Genomic DNA, 18,636 nt, shown 5'->3' on the forward strand with positions numbered 1-18,636 from the left:
ACAGTGGCATGATCTCAGCTCACTGTGACCTCTGCCTCCCGGGTTCAAGCAATTTTCCTGCCTCAGCCTCCTGAGTAGCTGTGACTACAGGTTCTTGCCACCACACCCAGCTAATTTTTGTATTTTTAGTAGAGACAGGGTTTCACTATGTTGGCCAGGCTGGTCTCGAACTCCTGACCTCGTGATCCGCCTGCCTCAGCTTCCCAAAGTGTTGGGATTACAGGCATGAGCAACCACGCTTGGTCACTAAATAAAACTTTTAAAGTATAAATGGGGTCTCAATATGTTGCCCAAGCTGGTCTCAAACTCCTGAGCTCAAGCAATCCTTCCCGCTCAGCCTCCCAAAGTGCTGGGATTACAAGCACGAGCCAGCGCATCCAGCCAAAAACACCACTTGTTATGCAGGAGAGGGTCCCTTTGGTAAGAACTCTTGCAGTAAAATACCTTAAGATTCCCAACGCTAGGAAAAGAGTTGGTGTCTCCTGAATATATTATCTTAGTCAATACTAGGAAGTATATAATCCATCAGGCTACTGTTTTTTCTTAACTATCGGACACTCAGAGGCAGATTTAACGTACAATCACAGTTAAATATTGCAACAGCCGGTGGGTTTGGGATACTTTTTCCTGGCCTCAGCTACCTGGCCCTTCTCCAGCTCCCACCCCCACAGACATATTCACACCCGTAAATGCATTCTACATTTTTTTTAATGCTTCACTTCTTCTTTAATAAACTTCATTGTGCTTCTATAAACCATCTAAAATCCTTTCTGTAGCAGCTGGCTTATAAATTACACATAAGCAGAGTTTGGTGGAGATCAACACCACAAGGCTTCAAAAATAATATTCCACTTGCATCCCGGTGACTAGCACTCCTTTACTCAACATAGGTCTCACCAAGGACTGTCCGCAGCACCTTTGTGCTCCCTACTTACGGGCTGGAGCAATTCAGGCCTCGATGAGTCTGGTCTGATCTTCCCTTTGAGGACCATCGGGTTGAATTCCACGATTTTAAAGTTTATTTCTCTCAGTTTGGAATGTTCAATCCATTTTCTAAAAAGATGACCAAAAAACCTCTAGTATATCCTTCAATTCTTTCCTCCGTTTGCCTATTGCCCCAGAGTCAATCTGTTACCTCCCTAGAAAGTTAAAATTAAAATGTGTGTAAATTTAGTAGAGTTTAGTCCAATAAATCCTTCTGACCTTTCTCCCCATCTGGTGTGACTTTAAATCTTTTTTTCCCCTCAATCACGTAACTCTTTCTGCAAAGGAAATGAAGCAAAATAGTAATAACCAAATCTCTCCCCAGATCCAAATAATTTCCCCAGGAAACAGGAAGAATGAAAAGTGTTCTTTCTTATAAAGCAGCATCTGTGATTGCTGGTACTGTCTTCGCCATGTGGTAACAGCTCTGAAATGTTATGAAACAGGACATTCTGAACCCTCAAATTTGATCGAAGTCATTTTTACTCTGTGGTTTCGACTCCAAGGCTGATTTGAATTTACCTTTGTCTCTTTGATTTGGTCCCTTGATCTTCCCCATCTGTCTTCATTCCCCATCTCCTCCCCCTCCCTCTCCCCTTCTGTTTTCTTGGTCTTGCAGAATTTTTGTCTTGTATCTAATTCATAATGAGATTCTTGGTAGAAATAATCTCAAAATAAAATGTCCCATGACTAAAGTCACCTAGGGTAGTATTTGTTGTTGACTAAAAATCAACAAAAGAATTAAATGTGAACAAAATTTAGATCTGCAAAATCTGAAAAAATAATTGGTCATATCAATTAAAAAAAGATAGACTAACAGAAAAATAGGCAAGAGACCTGAACACTTACTTCCAAATGGTTACAAAGTGTGTGGGAAAAGTGTTCAATGACATTAGAAATAAGGAAACCTCAAATTTCTAGATAGCACTGGACACTAATCAAAATGGCAAACTTAAAAAGACTGATTATACTGTTAGTGAGAACATGCTGGATGTTACATGAGTGTGTTTACTTTGTGATGATCCAGTAAACTGCACACTGGATTTATGCAATTTTCTGTTTTGGGATTCTACTTCAATGAAAAAAACTTTAAAATATGTAAAAGGGGGCAGGGAGTAGACTGGACAGCAAGAACTGGGAAACAGCCCCTGGCCAAAGTGAGAAAGTCATGAGGCTCATGCCTTTTGCTAAGGACAAACCCTTCCCCAGAAACCTTATACATGCCATCCTTTTGGATTTAGTTATCTAGTTTTCATACCCATGGACAGTTAATGGACTGTTAACAACAGGCTAAGTGAATGATGAGCAATAGTATGATAAGGAGAGTGAGAAATGAGACAGAAAACCAGAAAGCATACACAAGACATCAAAACCCAGGGCAGCCAAGGGCCATTTAGATTACACAAAAACACCTTACAGATCTCAGTACCTCCTGAAGGCACCACTACAAAAACATTTAATTATAAAAGCAGTGTGTAAATATATTCTCCTTTTGAATGATCAAATAATACTGAAACACCCTGAATTTCCCTTCATCAGCACCCTCCCCGATTCCTCTGTCCTCCCAAGAGATAGTCAGTGTTAACAATTTGATAGCTTTCCAGTTCTTTTTCTTCACAGAAACACATACATGTTCATGTACACACTTATAGTTAGGGGTTTTGAATTTCATAAAGTAGATCATACTATACGAGTTATACTGCAACTAGCTTTTTCCACTTAACAATATGCCTTGGGAATCTCCTATGTCTGTTTAGACAGAGTGCCTTCTTTCTTTAACATCTGGATCATATTTCACAGTTCATTTAAATATTCTTCCATTGGTGGACATTTCAGCACTTTGAAATGTTTTCACTAGTTTACATAATGCTGAAACTAGCATTGTTGTACACACATTTTGGTAATATGTGCTAGAATTTTTGTAGTACAGATTCCTGGAAGAGGAAATGGCATGTGAGTCAAATTATATATGCATACAACCTTTTGATAGATATTGCCATGTTGACCTTGCCAAATGCTTTACCAACTTAGAAAATGCACATTGTGTAAATAAGGAATAAGCAGGTCCATTTGCCTGCATTGGGTAATGTTGTTCTGTTTAATTTTTGCCAACTTGATGAGTGAAGAATTATGTCACTGAAGTGACATATATGTTTTCATTTTTATTTTCATTTTCAACAATGCAAAAATGTTTCAATTCACATTTTCCTATTAATAACATAGAAAAACTTTATTTATTATTTTTTATTTTTGGAGATGCAGTCTCACTCTGTCACCCAGGCTGGAGTGCAGTGGCTCAGCTGATCTCAACTGAGTTCAGTGATCTCAGCTCACTGCAACCTCCACCTCCTGGATTTAAGCCATTCTCTGGCCTCAGCCTCCCCAGTAGCTGGGATTACAGGCAAGTGCCAACATGTCCAGCAAATTTTTGTATTTTTAATAGACACGGGGTTTCGCCATGTTGGCCCAGCTAGTCTCAAATTCTTGACCTCAGGTGATCTGCCCGCCTTGGCCTCCCAAAGTACTAGGATTACAGGAGTGAGCCACTGCGCCTAGACTCATTTATTTATTTTTAGCTGAAACAAGGTCTCACTCTGTTGGCCAGGCTGGAGTTAAGTGGTGCAATCTTATCTCACAGCAGCCTCAAACTCCTGAGCTCCAGGGATCCTCCCACCTCAGCCTCCCATGAAGCTACATATAACCACCCTCAGCTAATTTCTAAAATTCTTGGTAGAGACAGAGGTCTTGCTATGTTGCCCAGGCTGCTCTCGAGCCTGACCCCAAGTCGTCCTTTTTCCTTGGCCTCCCAAAGTATTGGAAATATAGGAGTGAGTCATCTCACCCAGCCTACAATACCTTTTCAGGTTTTTGGCCATTTGTATGTTTTTCCTCTGTGAATTGTCTGGTTATATTCTATGCCCATTTTTTAACTATGTTTTTAAAATGTTTGTGTTTTTAAAATTTTTGTAACAATTCTGTATTTTGGATAGTAATTCTTTGTCTATAATAGATGTTAAAAATACTTTGTCCTGGTCAGGAGCGGTGGCTCACGTCTGTAATCCTAGCACTTTGGGAGGCCGAGGCGGGTGGATCACGAGGTCAGGAGATCGAGACCATCCTGGCCAACATGGTGGAACCCCGTCTCTACCAAAAATACAAAAAAAGTTGGCCGGGTATAGTGGCGGGCGCACCTGTAGTCCCAGCTACTTGGGAGGCTGAGGCAGGAGAATGGTGTGACCCAGGAGGCGGAGCTTGCAGTGAGATCACGCCACTGCACTCCAGCCTGGGTGACTGAGCAAGACTCCTTCTCAGAAAAAAAATATATATATTTTGTCCTAATCTATTGTATGAATAGCTTCACTTGTATTTTTCATCATTGTAAAGTTTTTCAATGTTATGCAGTCAAATCTGTGCACTTTTCTTGATGATTTCTGGGCTCAGAGAGACACACTCCATACCAAAATTTTATAATTATCTTTCATTTTTATAATATGTTCAAATTTTAATTTTCTGTTTATTTCTTCTTAATCCAAAAATAAAGGAAATCTATTTAAGGAAATATAAGAAAGTAGAGGCCAGGTGTAGTGGTTCACACCTGTAATCCCAGCATTTTGGGAGTATGAGGAGGGAGGATTGCTTGAACCCAGGATTTCAAGACCAACCTAGGCAACAAAGCTCTCCACAAAAAATTAAAAAATAAGCTGGGTGTGGTAGCATGCACCTGTAGTCCCAGCTACTTGGAGGTGGAAACAGGAGGACTGCTTGAGCCAGGGAGGTCAAGGCTGCAGTGAGCTGTGATTGCACCACTCCACACTACAGTCTGGGCAACACAGCAAGATCCTGTAAGAAAGAAAAGAAAAGAAAAGAAAGGAAAAGAAAAGAAAAAGAAAAGGGAAAGGGAAAGGAAAGGAAAGGAGGAAAGGAAGGAAGGAAGGAAAGATAAAAAAGAAAGAAAGAGAGAGAAAAAGAAAGAAGGAAAGAAAGAGAGAGAGAGAGAGAAGGAAGGAAGGAAGGAAGGAAGGAAGGGAGGGAGGGAGGGAGGGAGGGAGGGAGGGAGGGAAAGAAAGAAAGAAGGAAGGAAGGAAAGAAAAAAAGAAAGAAAAAGAAAGAAAGAAAGAAAGAAAGAAAGAAAGAAAGAAAGAAAGAAAGAAAGAAAGAAAGAAAGAAAGAAAGAAAGAAAAAGGAAGGAAGGAAGGAAGGAAGGAAAGACAGAAAGATGAAGAAGAAGAGGGAGGGAGGGAGGGAGTGGGGGGAGGGAGGGAGGGAAAGGAAATAGAAAGTGCCAAAGTCTGCAAGACACAATTTACCGTATTCGAGTCAGAGTATTCCGGAGTCCCACTACATAGAACAAGATGTTGGCGTCAGTGTTGCTGTAGATGCTATTAATGGCAGCCATAGTGGCACCCATCCTCCCTGCTGCAGCACAAATCACCACAGGAATCTCTTCTTCCAGTTCTTCAGGAGTCTCGGATTCATCATCTGGAAACATCAAAATTGGTGCCTTGGAACATGAAAGAATTTCACAGTAGAGCCAGTTTAATGCATCTTCCACACTCCTGCGGGAAGATGGCATAGTGTGGAAGAGGCTGCTGATTGTTCTCCAATATCTAGTCGTTCTGTCTTCCCTTAGAAAAGAACTTTGGAATTTTAGCTGGCACATAGCCACGAAGACTGGTTTATCAGACTCCCGTGCAGCTCTATATGATTGAGTTCTGACCAATGGGATGCTAGTAATGTGTGCCACTGCTGGGTCTACCCTTCAAAGGAATGCTCACCTACCCCCTTGCCTTTCCCCTTTCCCATTGGCTGGACTGTTTATATGACAGCAGGAGTTAGAGTAGCCAGCTTAGACCACAAGATGGAAGCTACTTGTTGAGGTCACCAAAACTATAATATAGACGAGATCTTGAGCTGGATAATTGTGGAACTGATACATCAGACTTATACTTGAGAGAAGAAATAAACTTCTATTTTGTTTATGTCACTATTGAAACCATACTTCCAAAGAGTTAAAGAAACCAATGACTAATAAAAATTCTTGAGTTTGCAGAATGATAGATTAGAACAAAAAAAATTGCTGAAATGATGAAACTCTCTCTCCTTCTGAGATTAAGAAACGGGCTGAAATCAGTTGGAGCCAATCTGGTCAACTGAAGTTTGTTCAGAACAAGCTTGCTGATGTCACAGCTTGGATTTCCGCCCCGTGTTTCATACTAACTCCTCCCAGATTTGCACATGAGACCCATGAGGTAGCATGAAGAGATAACTGTGCATGCCCCAGGACTTTTTAGACCTCCTCTTCCCTTCCATCAATCACCTACTAATCCCAGAATCCACCCCTGAGCCTTTTCTAATAAAATTACTGTCTTAAAAGCTCCTGTCTCCTTGTTAGTCGATTTACAAGAAAAAGCTTTGCTTTTCTCAGAACCCGGGGTCATAGTGTTGGATTCTAGCACATCAGACAGCGAGCCCTTTTGATCATAACACAAAATCTATATTTTGGAGCTATCTTACAGGAGTCAGTTGGCTAGCCTAAAACACACACACAGTTAAAAAACATACAAAGAACTGAAAAGCCTCATTTGTCCAACAGTCCTCAGCTCTTCCCTGAATCAGAATATTCACTTTGCCTACACTGCTATAAGATACTCGTTGTAATTTTCCCTCTCCTATCCCCACTCTAGTCGAGTTTCTCAAATGTTGACAGCAAGAGGAAGGAGGTAAAGGAAAGAGCATGACTAATGCACAAGATAAATAATTTTTCTTTTGAGCCTGGCTATGCTATAAAATACCAAAGCCATAACATCATACTTTAGTGTCACAATACAACTTTCAGCCATGGAGAAGAATAATGATCCATAAGTAGAGTATCCAGTATCCACTATAAAGTATTCATCTGATTTTTACTTAAAGCTGTCTCTCTCTCTCTCTCTCTCTCTCTATGTGTGTGTGTGTCTCTCTCTCTCTCCACCCCCTTTCTCCCCCTGCCCCTTCTCGTTCCAGATCCTTTTTGGAAAACCTCTATCCCTGAGGTCCAGGGTAGTTCTAGCTGATATTTCATTCAATAAACATTTCTTGAAACTAACTAGGCCGGGCGCGGTGGCTCAAGCCTGTAATCCCAGCACTTTGGGAGGCCGAGACGGGCGGATCACGAGGTCAGGAGATCGAGACCATCCTGGCTAACACGGTGAAACCCCGTCTCTACTAAAAAATACAAAAAACTAGCTGGGCGAGGTGGTGGGCGCCTGTAGTCCCAGCTACTTGGGAGGCTGAGGCAGGAGAATGGCGTAAACCCAGGAAGCAGAGCTTGCAGTGAGCTGAGATCCGGCCACTGCACTCCAGCCCGGGCGACAGAGCAAGACTCCATCTCAAAAAAAAAAAAAAAAAAAAAAGAAACTAACTACCAGGTGCTGTGTTTTGTGTAATTTAAGACACGTTGAATGGCCTCCTCTTTCTCCTTCTACATCTTTTCTACCAGCTAACTACTGCATCTGAAATTTCTACCACTAGAATAATTTTGTTTTCACAATATATATACTGACATGAGAGAATGCTCATAAAACACTGTTAAGGAGGAAAATACAAAATTCTCTCTAGTATTTGATCACAATTTGATACGTACATATTTGCAAATGGACCTATGTCTATTTATGGAGTTAGGAGTGATTTTGATTTTATTTATATTTCTTATACTTTCCAAAGTGACTAAAGTAACCATGATATGGTACAGCTCTGTGTCCTCACCCAGATCTCATCTTGAATTGTACCCCCATAATTCCCACATGTTGTGGGAGGGACCAAGTGGGAGATAATGTGAATCATGGGGGTGGTTTTCCCCATACTGTTCTCATGGTAGTGAGTAAGTATTATGAGATCTGATAGTTTTATCAGTGATTTCTGCTTTTGCATCTCTCACTTTCTCTTGCTGCTGCCATGTTAGAAGTGCCTTTCGCCTCCTGCCATGATTCTGAGGCCTCTCCAGTCATGTGGCACTGTAAGTCCAATTAAAACTTTTTCTTCTCAGTCTCAGGTATGTCTTTATCAGCAGCATGAAAATGGACTAATACAGTAAATTGGTGCCTGTAGAGTGGGACGTTGCTGAAAAGATATCAACAAATATGGAAGCAACTTTGGAATTGGGTGACAAACAGAGGTTGGAACAGTTTGGAGGGGTCAGAAGAAGACAGGAAAATGTAGGAAAGCTTGGAACTTCCTAGAGACTTGTTGAATGGCCTTGACCAAAAGCCAGTTAGAGACATGGACAATAAGGTCCAGGGTGAGGTGGTCACAGATGTAGATGAGAAACTTGTTGGGAACTGAAGCAAAGGTGACTTTTGTCATATTTTAGCAAAGAGACCAGGGGGATTCTGCCCCTGCTCTAGAGATTTGTGGAACTTTGAACTTGAGAGAGATAATTTAGGATATCTGGTGGAAGAAATTTCTAAGCAGCAAAGCATTCAAGAGGTGGCTTGGATGCTGTTAAAGGCATTCTAGTTTTATAAAGGAAGTAGAGCATAAAAGTTCAGAAAAATTGCAGCCTGACAATGTGATAGAAAAAAAAACCAAAAAACATTTTTTAAGGAGAAATTCAAGCTGGCTGCAGAAATTTGCGTAAGTAACAAGGAGGAAAATGTTAATCCCCAAGACAATGGGGAAAATGTCTCCAGGGCTTGTCAGAGGTCTTCACAGCTGCCCCTCCCATCACAGGCCCAGAGGCCTAGGAGAAAATGGCTTTGTGGGCTGGGCCCAGGGTCCTGTGCTATATGCAGCTTAGGGACTTGGTGCCCTGCGACCCAGTCACTCCAGCCATGGCTGAAAGGGGCCAACATAGAACTTGGGCTGTGGCTTCAGAAGGTGCAAGCCCCAAGCGTCGGCAGCTTCCACATGGTGTTGAGCCTCTGAGTGCACAGAAGTAAAAAAATGGGGTTTGGGAACCTCCACCTACATTTCAGAAGATGTATGGAAATGTCTGGATGCCCAGGCAGAAGTTTGCTGCAGGGGCGGGGGCCTCATGGAGAACCTCTGCTAGGGTAGTGCAGAGGAAATGTGGGGTAAGAGCCCCCACACAGAGTCCCTACTGGGGCACTGCCTAGTGGAGCTGTGAGAAGAGGGCCACCATCCTCCAGATCCCAGAATGGGAGATCCACTGACAGCTTGCACTGTTGCTGGAAAAGCTACAGATACTCAATGCCAGCCTGTGAGATCAGCTGGGAGGGAGGCTGTATCCTGCAAAGCCACAGGGTAGAGCTGCCCAAGACCATGGGAACCCACCTCTTGCTTCAGCATGACCTGGATGTGAGACCTAGAGCCAAAGGAGATCATTTTGGGGCTTTAAAATTTGACTGCCCTGCTGGATTTTGTACAAGCATGGGGCCTGTAACCCCTTTGTTTTGGCCAATTTTTCCCATTTGGAATGGCTGTATTTACCAAATACCTGTACCCCAATTGTATCTAGGAAGAGGAAGTAACCAGCTTGCTTTTGATTTTACAGGCTCATAGGCAGAAGAAACTTGTCTCAGATGAGACTTTGGATTGTGGACTTTTGGGTTAATGCTGAAATGAGTTAAGACTTTGGGGGACTGTTAGGAAGGCATGATTGGTTTTGAAATGTGAGGACATGAGATTTTGAGGGACCAGGGGCGGAATGATATGGTTTGGCTCTGTGTCCCCACCCAAATCTCATCTTGAATTGTACTACCATATTTCCCACATGTTGTGGGAGGGACCCAGTGGGAGCTAATGTGAATCATGGGGGTGATTTCTCCCATACTGTTCTCATGGTAGTGAATAAATCTCATGAGATCTCATGGTTTTACCGGGGATTTCCACTTTTGCATCTCTCATTTTCTTTTGCTGCTGCCATATAAGAAGTGCCTTTTGCCTTCCACGTGATTCTGAAGCCTCCCCAGTCATGTGGAACTGAAAGTCCGGTTAAACCTCTTTTTTCCCTCAGTCTTAGGTATGTCTTTATCAGCAGCATGAAAACAGACTAATACAAACCATGAGTTATTTTTATAAACAAACCCCAAAAAAAGTTTCTTAAGGATTATTCCTTTTGGACTAAGTTATAATCTTATGGAGGTATCATGTGACATGTTACCTGCTGCCCGTGAAGTGATCGGCCAAAAATGCGAATTTGTCTATGTTTCTTCATTGCTGGAAAGTTCCTCATTGGTTCCTAAAAGGTAAAGCCACATTTCTTCGCCTGGCACACAAGGCCCCTCATGATCTAGCCCCTGCTCACTTCTCCAGCCTCACCTCCTTCTATTTTAGCAACATCAAACTCCTTGTGGTTCCCTGAATACTACTCTTATCTTAGTGCCTTTGCACATGATGTTCCCAATGCCTGGAATGCTTTCAATATCCTTTTCTGCATGGCTAACCCTTACATAGTCATTCCAAATGCAGTATCAACATCAGATCCTCTGGGAAGCCTTTAACAGCTCCCTACACAAATTAACACACATCTTCTCTATGCTGTGGCCTTGCCTATGGTTGAATTTATTAATTGCATTGGAATTTATTTGGTTGCATGTCTTCCCTCTTTCTCCTATTATACTAAGAACTCTGTGAGGGCGGGTATCTTGTTCATCTCTGTATCCTCTGCAGCTGTCCTAGTGCCTGGCACATAGTAGATTTTCAATACAATCTGAACAGATGGGTGAATATTAGATATCTCTATTTGAGCATTTGCCACAATGCACTGGAAGAATCTATTTATGTGTCTGTCTCCTCCACTAGACTATAAGTTCATTATACTATCCCCACTGAGTCTGGCACTTTGGAAGTGCTTAATGAAAGTTTGTTGGAATGAACTAAATGGAACTGATGAATGAGCTTCAGAAAACAGGGCCCTTGAGGAATAAGAGGGAAGGGTCAAAAAGCTGGGGCTGTGCCTGGCTGCCAGACTCAGGCAGAGGCCTTCATCAGACAGTGGGAAGCACAAGGTAAAAGGAAAGTGTCCTCATAAAAGAGGGGACGCTCCAGAAGAAGGTCAAACATTGAGTGTCCAGCTCTGCTGCCAACACATGACACTGCCACGCTTCTTAGGGGCCTCTGCCAGGTAGAGAAACTGAGCACTAACCTAAGCCAAAAATGCTGTTCTCTGCCAAAAAGTTTCCCCTGGACAGAAAGAAGAACAAACGCACACTGGAGAAATGTGGCGGAAAGGCTTATCAACTGTACCTTCTTCATCAATGCTCCATCCTTGCAGTTTCTTTAGGAATTATCCGCTCCACTATTCGGATTCATTGTACCAACTGGCGCCTGAGCCAAAGCATTAAAAGGTTGGCTATGGGAAACCATTTGGTGCCTAACAAAAATAGTAAACATCACAATGCTGGCAGAATGGAATAGAAATGATACTGCCTTTGTCCTTTCCATAAGCAGCTCTGATCAAGCCACGCCTATTCCTAGAAGAAAGGAAATGTCTGCTCTCCTAATGCCATGACTCAGAATTCATTTCAAATAAGGATTGTTTTAGCCAAGTGTATCAGCTTACCTCTCCCCAAGTGGGACAGCTGTGAGTGACCAGCACACTAATCACAAGAAAAGTACTGGGAGATTACATGCAATGTCACAATGGAGATATTACAGAGAATGCCGCCATGTTTTACTTGAACATAGGACTTCACAGGACCTCTGGACATGAACTTAGAACACTAGTTCTTTGAATTAATGTTTTTTAAATTATAAAAAACAATATGCAATTATTGAAAAAAATTCAGCCCAAAGAGAAGAGTATTTGGTAAATTGTGACTGTTTTCTGCAGACCTCTCACTCCCACTCCGAAAGTAGACCTCTGCTTTATAACAATATATAACACAACCAGTGTGGTGTGTGCCCCCTAAACCCTTCTTCATGGTAATACTAAAGCATATATACCTGGGCCAGGCGCAGTGGCTCACACCTGCAATCCCAGCACTTTGGGAGGCTGAGGTGGGAAGATCATCTGAGGTCAGGCATTTGAGACCAGCCTGACCAACATGGAGAAACCCCGTCTCTCCTAAAAATACAAAATTAGCCAGGCATGGTGGCGCATACCTGTAATCCCAGCTACTTGGGAGGCTGAGGCAGGAGAATCGCTTGAACCTGGAGGCGGAGGTTGTGGTGAGCCGAGATGGCACCATTACACTCCAGCCTGGGCAACAAGAGTGAAACTCTGTCTCAAAAAAAAAAAAAAAAAAAAAAAAAAAAAAAGAATATATACCTTAAACACTTACTATTTAAAAGCCAAAATGGAATCATACTTTTCAGTCTCTTCTGCAACTTCCTTTTCCCACTTAACATACCACAAGCATTCTTCCATACCAACACTACATTCATTTGAATGGTATTTTATAACACTGATTTTTTAAAAAATTTTAACACGGAATGGATAAACATGTGATAACAGATCCATTCATGTGGTCCAAATGCTTTGTTTCTCTGTATAGGTCTGATTACTCAGTCAGGATGTGCATTTCTTTAGAGCTGTTTTAACAACTGTTTTAAACCCTATCCACTTCCTTCTCTGAAGAAGGGAGTCTGTGGTGGGATTAGCTGAGCGAATGTGTTGGTTTATGAGCAGGGATTGAAGCGTGAAGAGTGGAGTCAGTTCAGACGACATTTGTCTTTACGTGACTTCCTTCTCTCTCTCTCTTTTAGAACAGCTTATTGAGGTGTACATACTGCTATGGACTGAATTGTGTCCTCCAGAGTCCATTAGTTAACGTCTTAGCTCCCAGCATCTCAGGATGTCAGCGCACTTGGAGACAGAGCCTTCAAAGAGGCAATTAAGTTAAAATGAAGCCATTTGGTAGGCCTTATCCCAGTAAGACTGGTGTCTTGATAAGAGGAGGAAAAGAGGAGAATCACGCAGAGGGTCACAACCAGGAGTGCAGCACAGAGAAAAGGCCACGTGAGGACACAGTAAGAAGGCGGCCATCTGCATGCCAAGGAGAGAGACTTCAGGAGAAACCAAACCAGCTCGCTCCTTGATCCTGGACTTCCAGCCTCCAGAACCAGAGAAAATACGTGTCTATGGTCTAGCCACCTAGTCTGTGCTATTTTGTTATGGCAGCCCAAGCAAATGAATACAGATATTTTTTCAATTTACCCATTGTAAGTGTACAGTTCAATAGTATTTAGTAAATTTATTGCACAACCATCACCACGATCTAGCTTTAAAAAGTTCCATTGAGCTGGCTGGTCTGCAGTCAATCCATTCCCACTCCCGCTCTAGGCAACCACTGATCTGCTCTGTGTCTCCATAGATTTTCCCTTTCTAGAAATTTCATACAGATGGACTCATACAATATATGGTCTTTTGGGTCTGACTTCTTTTATTTAGCATAATTTTTTTTCAGGTTTATCCATATTGCAGCTTGTATCAGTCATTTGTTCTTTTTACTGCCGAAAAGTATTTCATTGTGTGGGATGAATTACATTTTTTGCATTCCTCACTAGTTGATGTACATGTGAATTGTTTCCAGTTTGGGGCTACTATGAATTATGCCCTAAGAGCTTCTGTATATATGTCTTTGTGTGAAAATCATTCTCTTTGCAGATTCTATTTTCATTTAGATTAGATTATACATGTTTTTAATTATTTTTAAATGAATTTTTAAATTACAAAATATAATCAGAAAGAAATGCCAGCTTCCTGGGAATAGGGATGTTGTTTTGTTCACTGCTGTGTTTCCAGTCCCTAAGTGTCTGGCTGAAAAAAAAAAAAAAAAAACTGTGGAATAAATGTATGTAACACACCAAGTAACTGTATTCAGAGTCTCACTCTATCATCCAAGCTGGAGTGTAGTGGCACTATCAGGGCTCACTGCTGCTTAGACCTCCTAGGCTCAAGTAATACTCTCATTCCAGCCTCCCAAGTAGCTGAGACTACAGGCATGCCCCACCACGCCCAGGTAATTTTTTGTGTGCATGCAGACAGGGTCTTGCTTTGTTGCCTAGGCTGGGCTGGTCTCAAGCACCTGGACTCAAGTGATCCTCCTGCCTTAGCCTCCCAAAGTGCTGGATTACAAGTGTGAGCCATCATCGCCAGCCCATAAGTGTATATTTGTTTGATTGATATAAAATGTAAATCAGCTGGGCACGGTAGCGCATTCCTGTAATCCCAGCACTTTGGGAGGCCAAGGTGGAAGGACAGCTTGAGCCCAGGAGTTCAAAACCAGCCTGGGCAGCATGGCAAAACCCATCTCTACAAAAAATACAAAAAATTAGCTGGATGTGGTGGCACACTCCTGTAGTCTCAATTTCCTGGGAGTGCTGAGGCCAGAGGATTGCTTGAGCCCTGGAGGTCGAGGCTGCAGTGAGCTGCTATTGTGCCACTGTATTCCAGCCAGGGCAACAGAGTGAGATTCTGTCTCAAAAAAAAAAAAAAAAAAAAAAAAGTAAATTAATTAAAAATGTAATAAACAGTGCTTCTTGATTTTTATGGAAGTTGACTTTGTGTGTGCATTGGAGTTGTGAAGGTGCCATCTCAGGCAATTCACCCCCAAGGAGGGAAACACGGCTCTCAGTACAGCTGGGAGAGAACACAGGGCCAATGAAGGGCCATTTTCAAGTTGAGAGTTATGAGGCTGACTTGCACTGATGGGAATGAACCAGCAGGGAGAGGAGAGAGAGGGCAGTTTCCATAAGCAAAGTCATTGAGAAGCTCCAAAGAGATGGGGTGTGGAGTAGTGCACTCACCCTGTGGTCCAAGAACCCACAGCATCAGCCTCAACCAGGAGCTTATCGGAAATGCAAATCTTGAGGCCCCACCCCATACCTACTGATCCTACACCTCGCAAGTAGGCCCAGTGCTGTGTTTTAACAAGCTCTCCATGCAACTCTCACACATGCTAAAGTTTGAATAGCACCGACCATCCTAGGTCTCAACTGAAAAGGTGTTCTAGGGCAGATATTCTTACTAGCAGGTCCTTGGGAGTTGACCAAGCTGTCACTTGTCCCTGAACCAGCTATTGAAAGGACCTAGAGGAACACATTCAAACCACATTCCTGGGTGTCCCAACTCAATGATTCCATGTCCGCTCACCTGCATCATTCTTGGACACAGTCCCCTTCTGAACTTTCTTATACAGAATCACACAGAGGGTCACGATCAGGAAGGAACAGCAACACCTGATTAACTGAAATAGAAATGGAAACACATTAACATTGAACCTATGAACCTGAAATCACGTGACAAAGTTTAGAATGGTAGTGTGAGTAGATTCCTTCCATGACACAGAGTGGTGTCTGAGACCTTTCTATAAGCAGAGAGCATATAAAGATTAACCTGGCCAGGTGTGGTAGCTTATGCCTGTAATAACAGTACTTTGGGAGGCCGAGGCATGTGGATCACTTGAGCTCAGGAGTTTCGAGACCAGCCTGGGCAACAGAGTGGCACCCTGTCTCCACACACACACAAACACACACACACACACACAATTAGCTGGGTATGGTGGCATGCACCTGTATTCCCAGCTACTAAAGAGGTTGAGATAGGAGGATAGCTGAGCCTGGGAGGCGGAGGCTGCAGTGAGCCAAGATTACTCCACGCTAGGTGACAGAGCTAGACCCTGTCTCAAATACAAAAAACAACAAACAGAAAGAATTAACCTGGAACACTATTGTTGCTCAGGGGTCTTGCATCTTTACTGAATTTGTATATCAGTTCTAAACAGTTTTTTGCTGGAGTCTTTAGAATTTTCCAAATATAAGATTATATTGGCCGAAGTGTAGTGGCTCACACCTGTAATCCCAGCACTTTGGGAGGCTGAGGTGGGCAGATTACATGAGGCCAGGAGTTCAAGGTCAGCCAGGGCAATATGGTGAAACCCTATCTCTACTAAATATACAAAAATTAGCTGGGCGGGATGGTGCATGCCTGGAATCCCAGCTATTTGGGAGGCTGAGGCATGAGAATTGCTTGAACCTGGGAGGCGGAGGTTGCAGTGAGCCAAGATCACACCGCCTGGGCAATAGAGCAAGACCTTTCTCCAAAATAAAACAAAACAAAAACATATCATCTGCAAACACGGATAATTTGAGTTCTTCCTTTCCTATTTGGATGCCCTTTATTTCTTTTGCTTGTCTGATTGCTCTAGCTAGGGCTTCCAGTACAATGTTGAATAACAATGGTGAAACGCAGCCATCCTTGTCATGTTCCAGATGTAAGAGGAAAGGCTTTCAGTTTTTCCCCATTTAGTATGATACTAGCTGTGGGTCTGCTGTATGTGGCTTTTATTTTGTTGAATTTATGTGATTCTTCTTTTGAGCCAGTAGTAATTATAAATACATGTTCTTAGCCATTATGACACAGTTGCTTCTCAGTTAATTCAACCTTGGTCAAGGATGAGGTGCAGGCCGGGTGCGGTGGCTCACGTCTGTAATCCCAGCACTTTGGGAGGTCAAGGAGGGTGGATCACTGGAGGCCAGAGTTTGAGACCAGACTGGCCAACATGGCAAAACCGGTCTCTACTAAAAATACAAAAATTAGCCGAGTGTTGCACATGCCTGTAGTCCCAGCTATTCAGGAGGCTGAGGCGGGGAGAATCATTTGAACCTGGGAGGTGGAGGTTGCAGTGAGCTGAGATTGTGCCACTGCACTCCAGTCTGGGCGACAAAGGGAGACTCTGTGAGAAAGAAAGAAAAAGGAAAAGAAGAAGAAGGAAGGAGAGAGAGAGGGAGAGAAAGAAAGAAAAGAAAGAAAGAAGAAAGAAAGAAAGAAAGAAAGAAAGAAAGAAAGAAAAGAAAGAAAGAAGAGAAAGAAAGAAAGAAAGAAAGAAAAGAAAGAAAGAAAGAAAGAAGGAAAGGAAGGAAGGAAGGAAGGAAGGAAGGAAGGAGAGAGAGAGAGAAGGAAGGAAGGAAGGAAGGAAGGAAGAAAGGAAGGAGAGAGAGAGAGAGAGAGAGAAGGAAGGAAGGAAGGAAGGAAGGAAGGAAGGAAGGAAGGAAGGAAGGAAGGAAGGAAACATTCTTGCCCTGGGTAAACAGAAGACCCCAATGCCTCCAAGCCTCCAGGTCTGTTTGTTCCAGTGATGTTGGCCCTTGGGATCTGCTGAGAAGTAGAGTGGTGTAAAACAGTGTTTTCTTGAATATGGAACACATAGCACAGTTGTGCATGAAATGACTGAGGAAGTTTATGTTCATAGCATTAATATTTAATCACCATATGAGAAAGTCAGTCTTTCTGATTTTATGTGCAGGAACGCAACAAAAGCTACCCAGAATTGAATCACAGTCTTCTAATTGTATACGTGTTTAAAGCTACGCTTTTTTTTAATGATAGGCGATCTTTCTGTTTTCATTTACAGTAAGGATAAAAAACTTTCTATTATGAAGTATAAATTTTAAAAATTAGTCAAAGAAAAAAAAATTTTTTTGAGATAAGAGTTTTGCTCTTGTTGCCCAGGCTGGAGTGCAATGGCACAGTCTTGGCTCACTGCAACCTCCGCTTCCGTGGGTTCAAGTGAATCCCCTGCCTCAGCCTCCCAAGTAGCTGGGAGGCCTCCACCACCATGCCTGGCTAATTTTTGTATTTTTAGTAGAGACAAGGTTTCACCACGTTGGCCAGGCTGATCTTGAACTTCTGACCGCAGGTGACCCGCCCACCTCGGCCTCCCGAAGTGCTGAAATTACAGGCATGAGCCACTGTGCCTGGCCTAAAGAAAATATTAAGTAACGTTTAGGACAGAAGGAACACAACTGATGAAAAATTGAGAAGATGCATGGTGGCATGTGTAGTGCCACCTACCTAAAGTTTGGGGAAAGTTGGTAGAAGGGAAGAAGGTGTGAATTTGAAGTCAGATTTAAATCTCCTTTCTACCACCTCCTAGCTATATGGCCAAGGGGTATCTTGACCTCTCTGAGCTTGGTGTGCTTATCTGCTGAATGGAGATTGTAATAATAAGCATTACCTTGTACTACTGTTTTGAGAGTTAACCAAGGCAATGCAGGCCCGATAAAGACTTTACAAATGGTTATGTATCACTGTTGTTATTATTTTATTTTATCTTTTTTTTTTTTTTTTGAGATGGGGTCTCACCTCAATTGCCTTGGCTGGAGTGCAGCAGTGTGATCTCGGTTCACTGTAACCTCAACCTTCCAAACTCAAGTGATTCTCTACCTCAGCCTCCCAAGTAGCTGGGAGTATAGACACATCACCACATCTGGCTATTTTTTTGTATTTTTTTTAGTAGAGATGGGGTCTCACCATGTTGCTAAGGCTGGTCTTGAACTCCTGGACTCAGGCAATCCACTTGCCTCAGCCTCCCAAAGTGCTGGGAATACAGGCATGAGCCACCGCACCCAGCCTGTATTTCTTTTTTATTATTTTTATGCATCAAGAGACTTAATCTATTGACTTCATATGCATCTATTTTTTGGCCTCTATGCCTTTGTCTTCCCATTTGTAAAAGAGTCTCCATGGATGCCTTCCAAAGCTACATCCTGAGGCTGTGATTCTATTTTGCTGACACCCAGTTCCTCCCTGCCTTAATGGATTATCAGATTCAGCCAGGGACAATCAGATACTAGACTCAGTTTAAAACAAAATTATAGAGAAGTAGAAAATGGACAGAAAATGGACAAAATTCTACAGTTTATCAACAGGTTCGATTAATATTCACCTGCCACAGCCGGGCACAGTGGCTCACGCCTGTAATCCCAGCA

General features: G+C 42.6%; 1 protein-coding gene across 1 annotated transcript in view; it reads right to left on the minus strand.

Annotated features, from left to right (window-relative positions):
• GLT8D2 (glycosyltransferase 8 domain containing 2) overlaps positions 1–18,636 on the minus strand; it is a 74,179-nt gene that overhangs the window by 9,552 nt on the left and 45,991 nt on the right. The window contains 4 exon segments of the mRNA XM_073021043.1: positions 936–1,053; positions 5,292–5,463; positions 15,020–15,089; positions 15,091–15,113. Of these exon segments, the coding sequence (XP_072877144.1) occupies positions 936–1,053; positions 5,292–5,463; positions 15,020–15,089; positions 15,091–15,113 (383 nt within the window).

The sequence above is a fragment of the Chlorocebus sabaeus genome, chromosome 11 (assembly GCF_047675955.1).
Source record: "Chlorocebus sabaeus isolate Y175 chromosome 11, mChlSab1.0.hap1, whole genome shotgun sequence".
Lineage (NCBI taxonomy): Eukaryota > Metazoa > Chordata > Mammalia > Primates > Cercopithecidae > Chlorocebus > Chlorocebus sabaeus.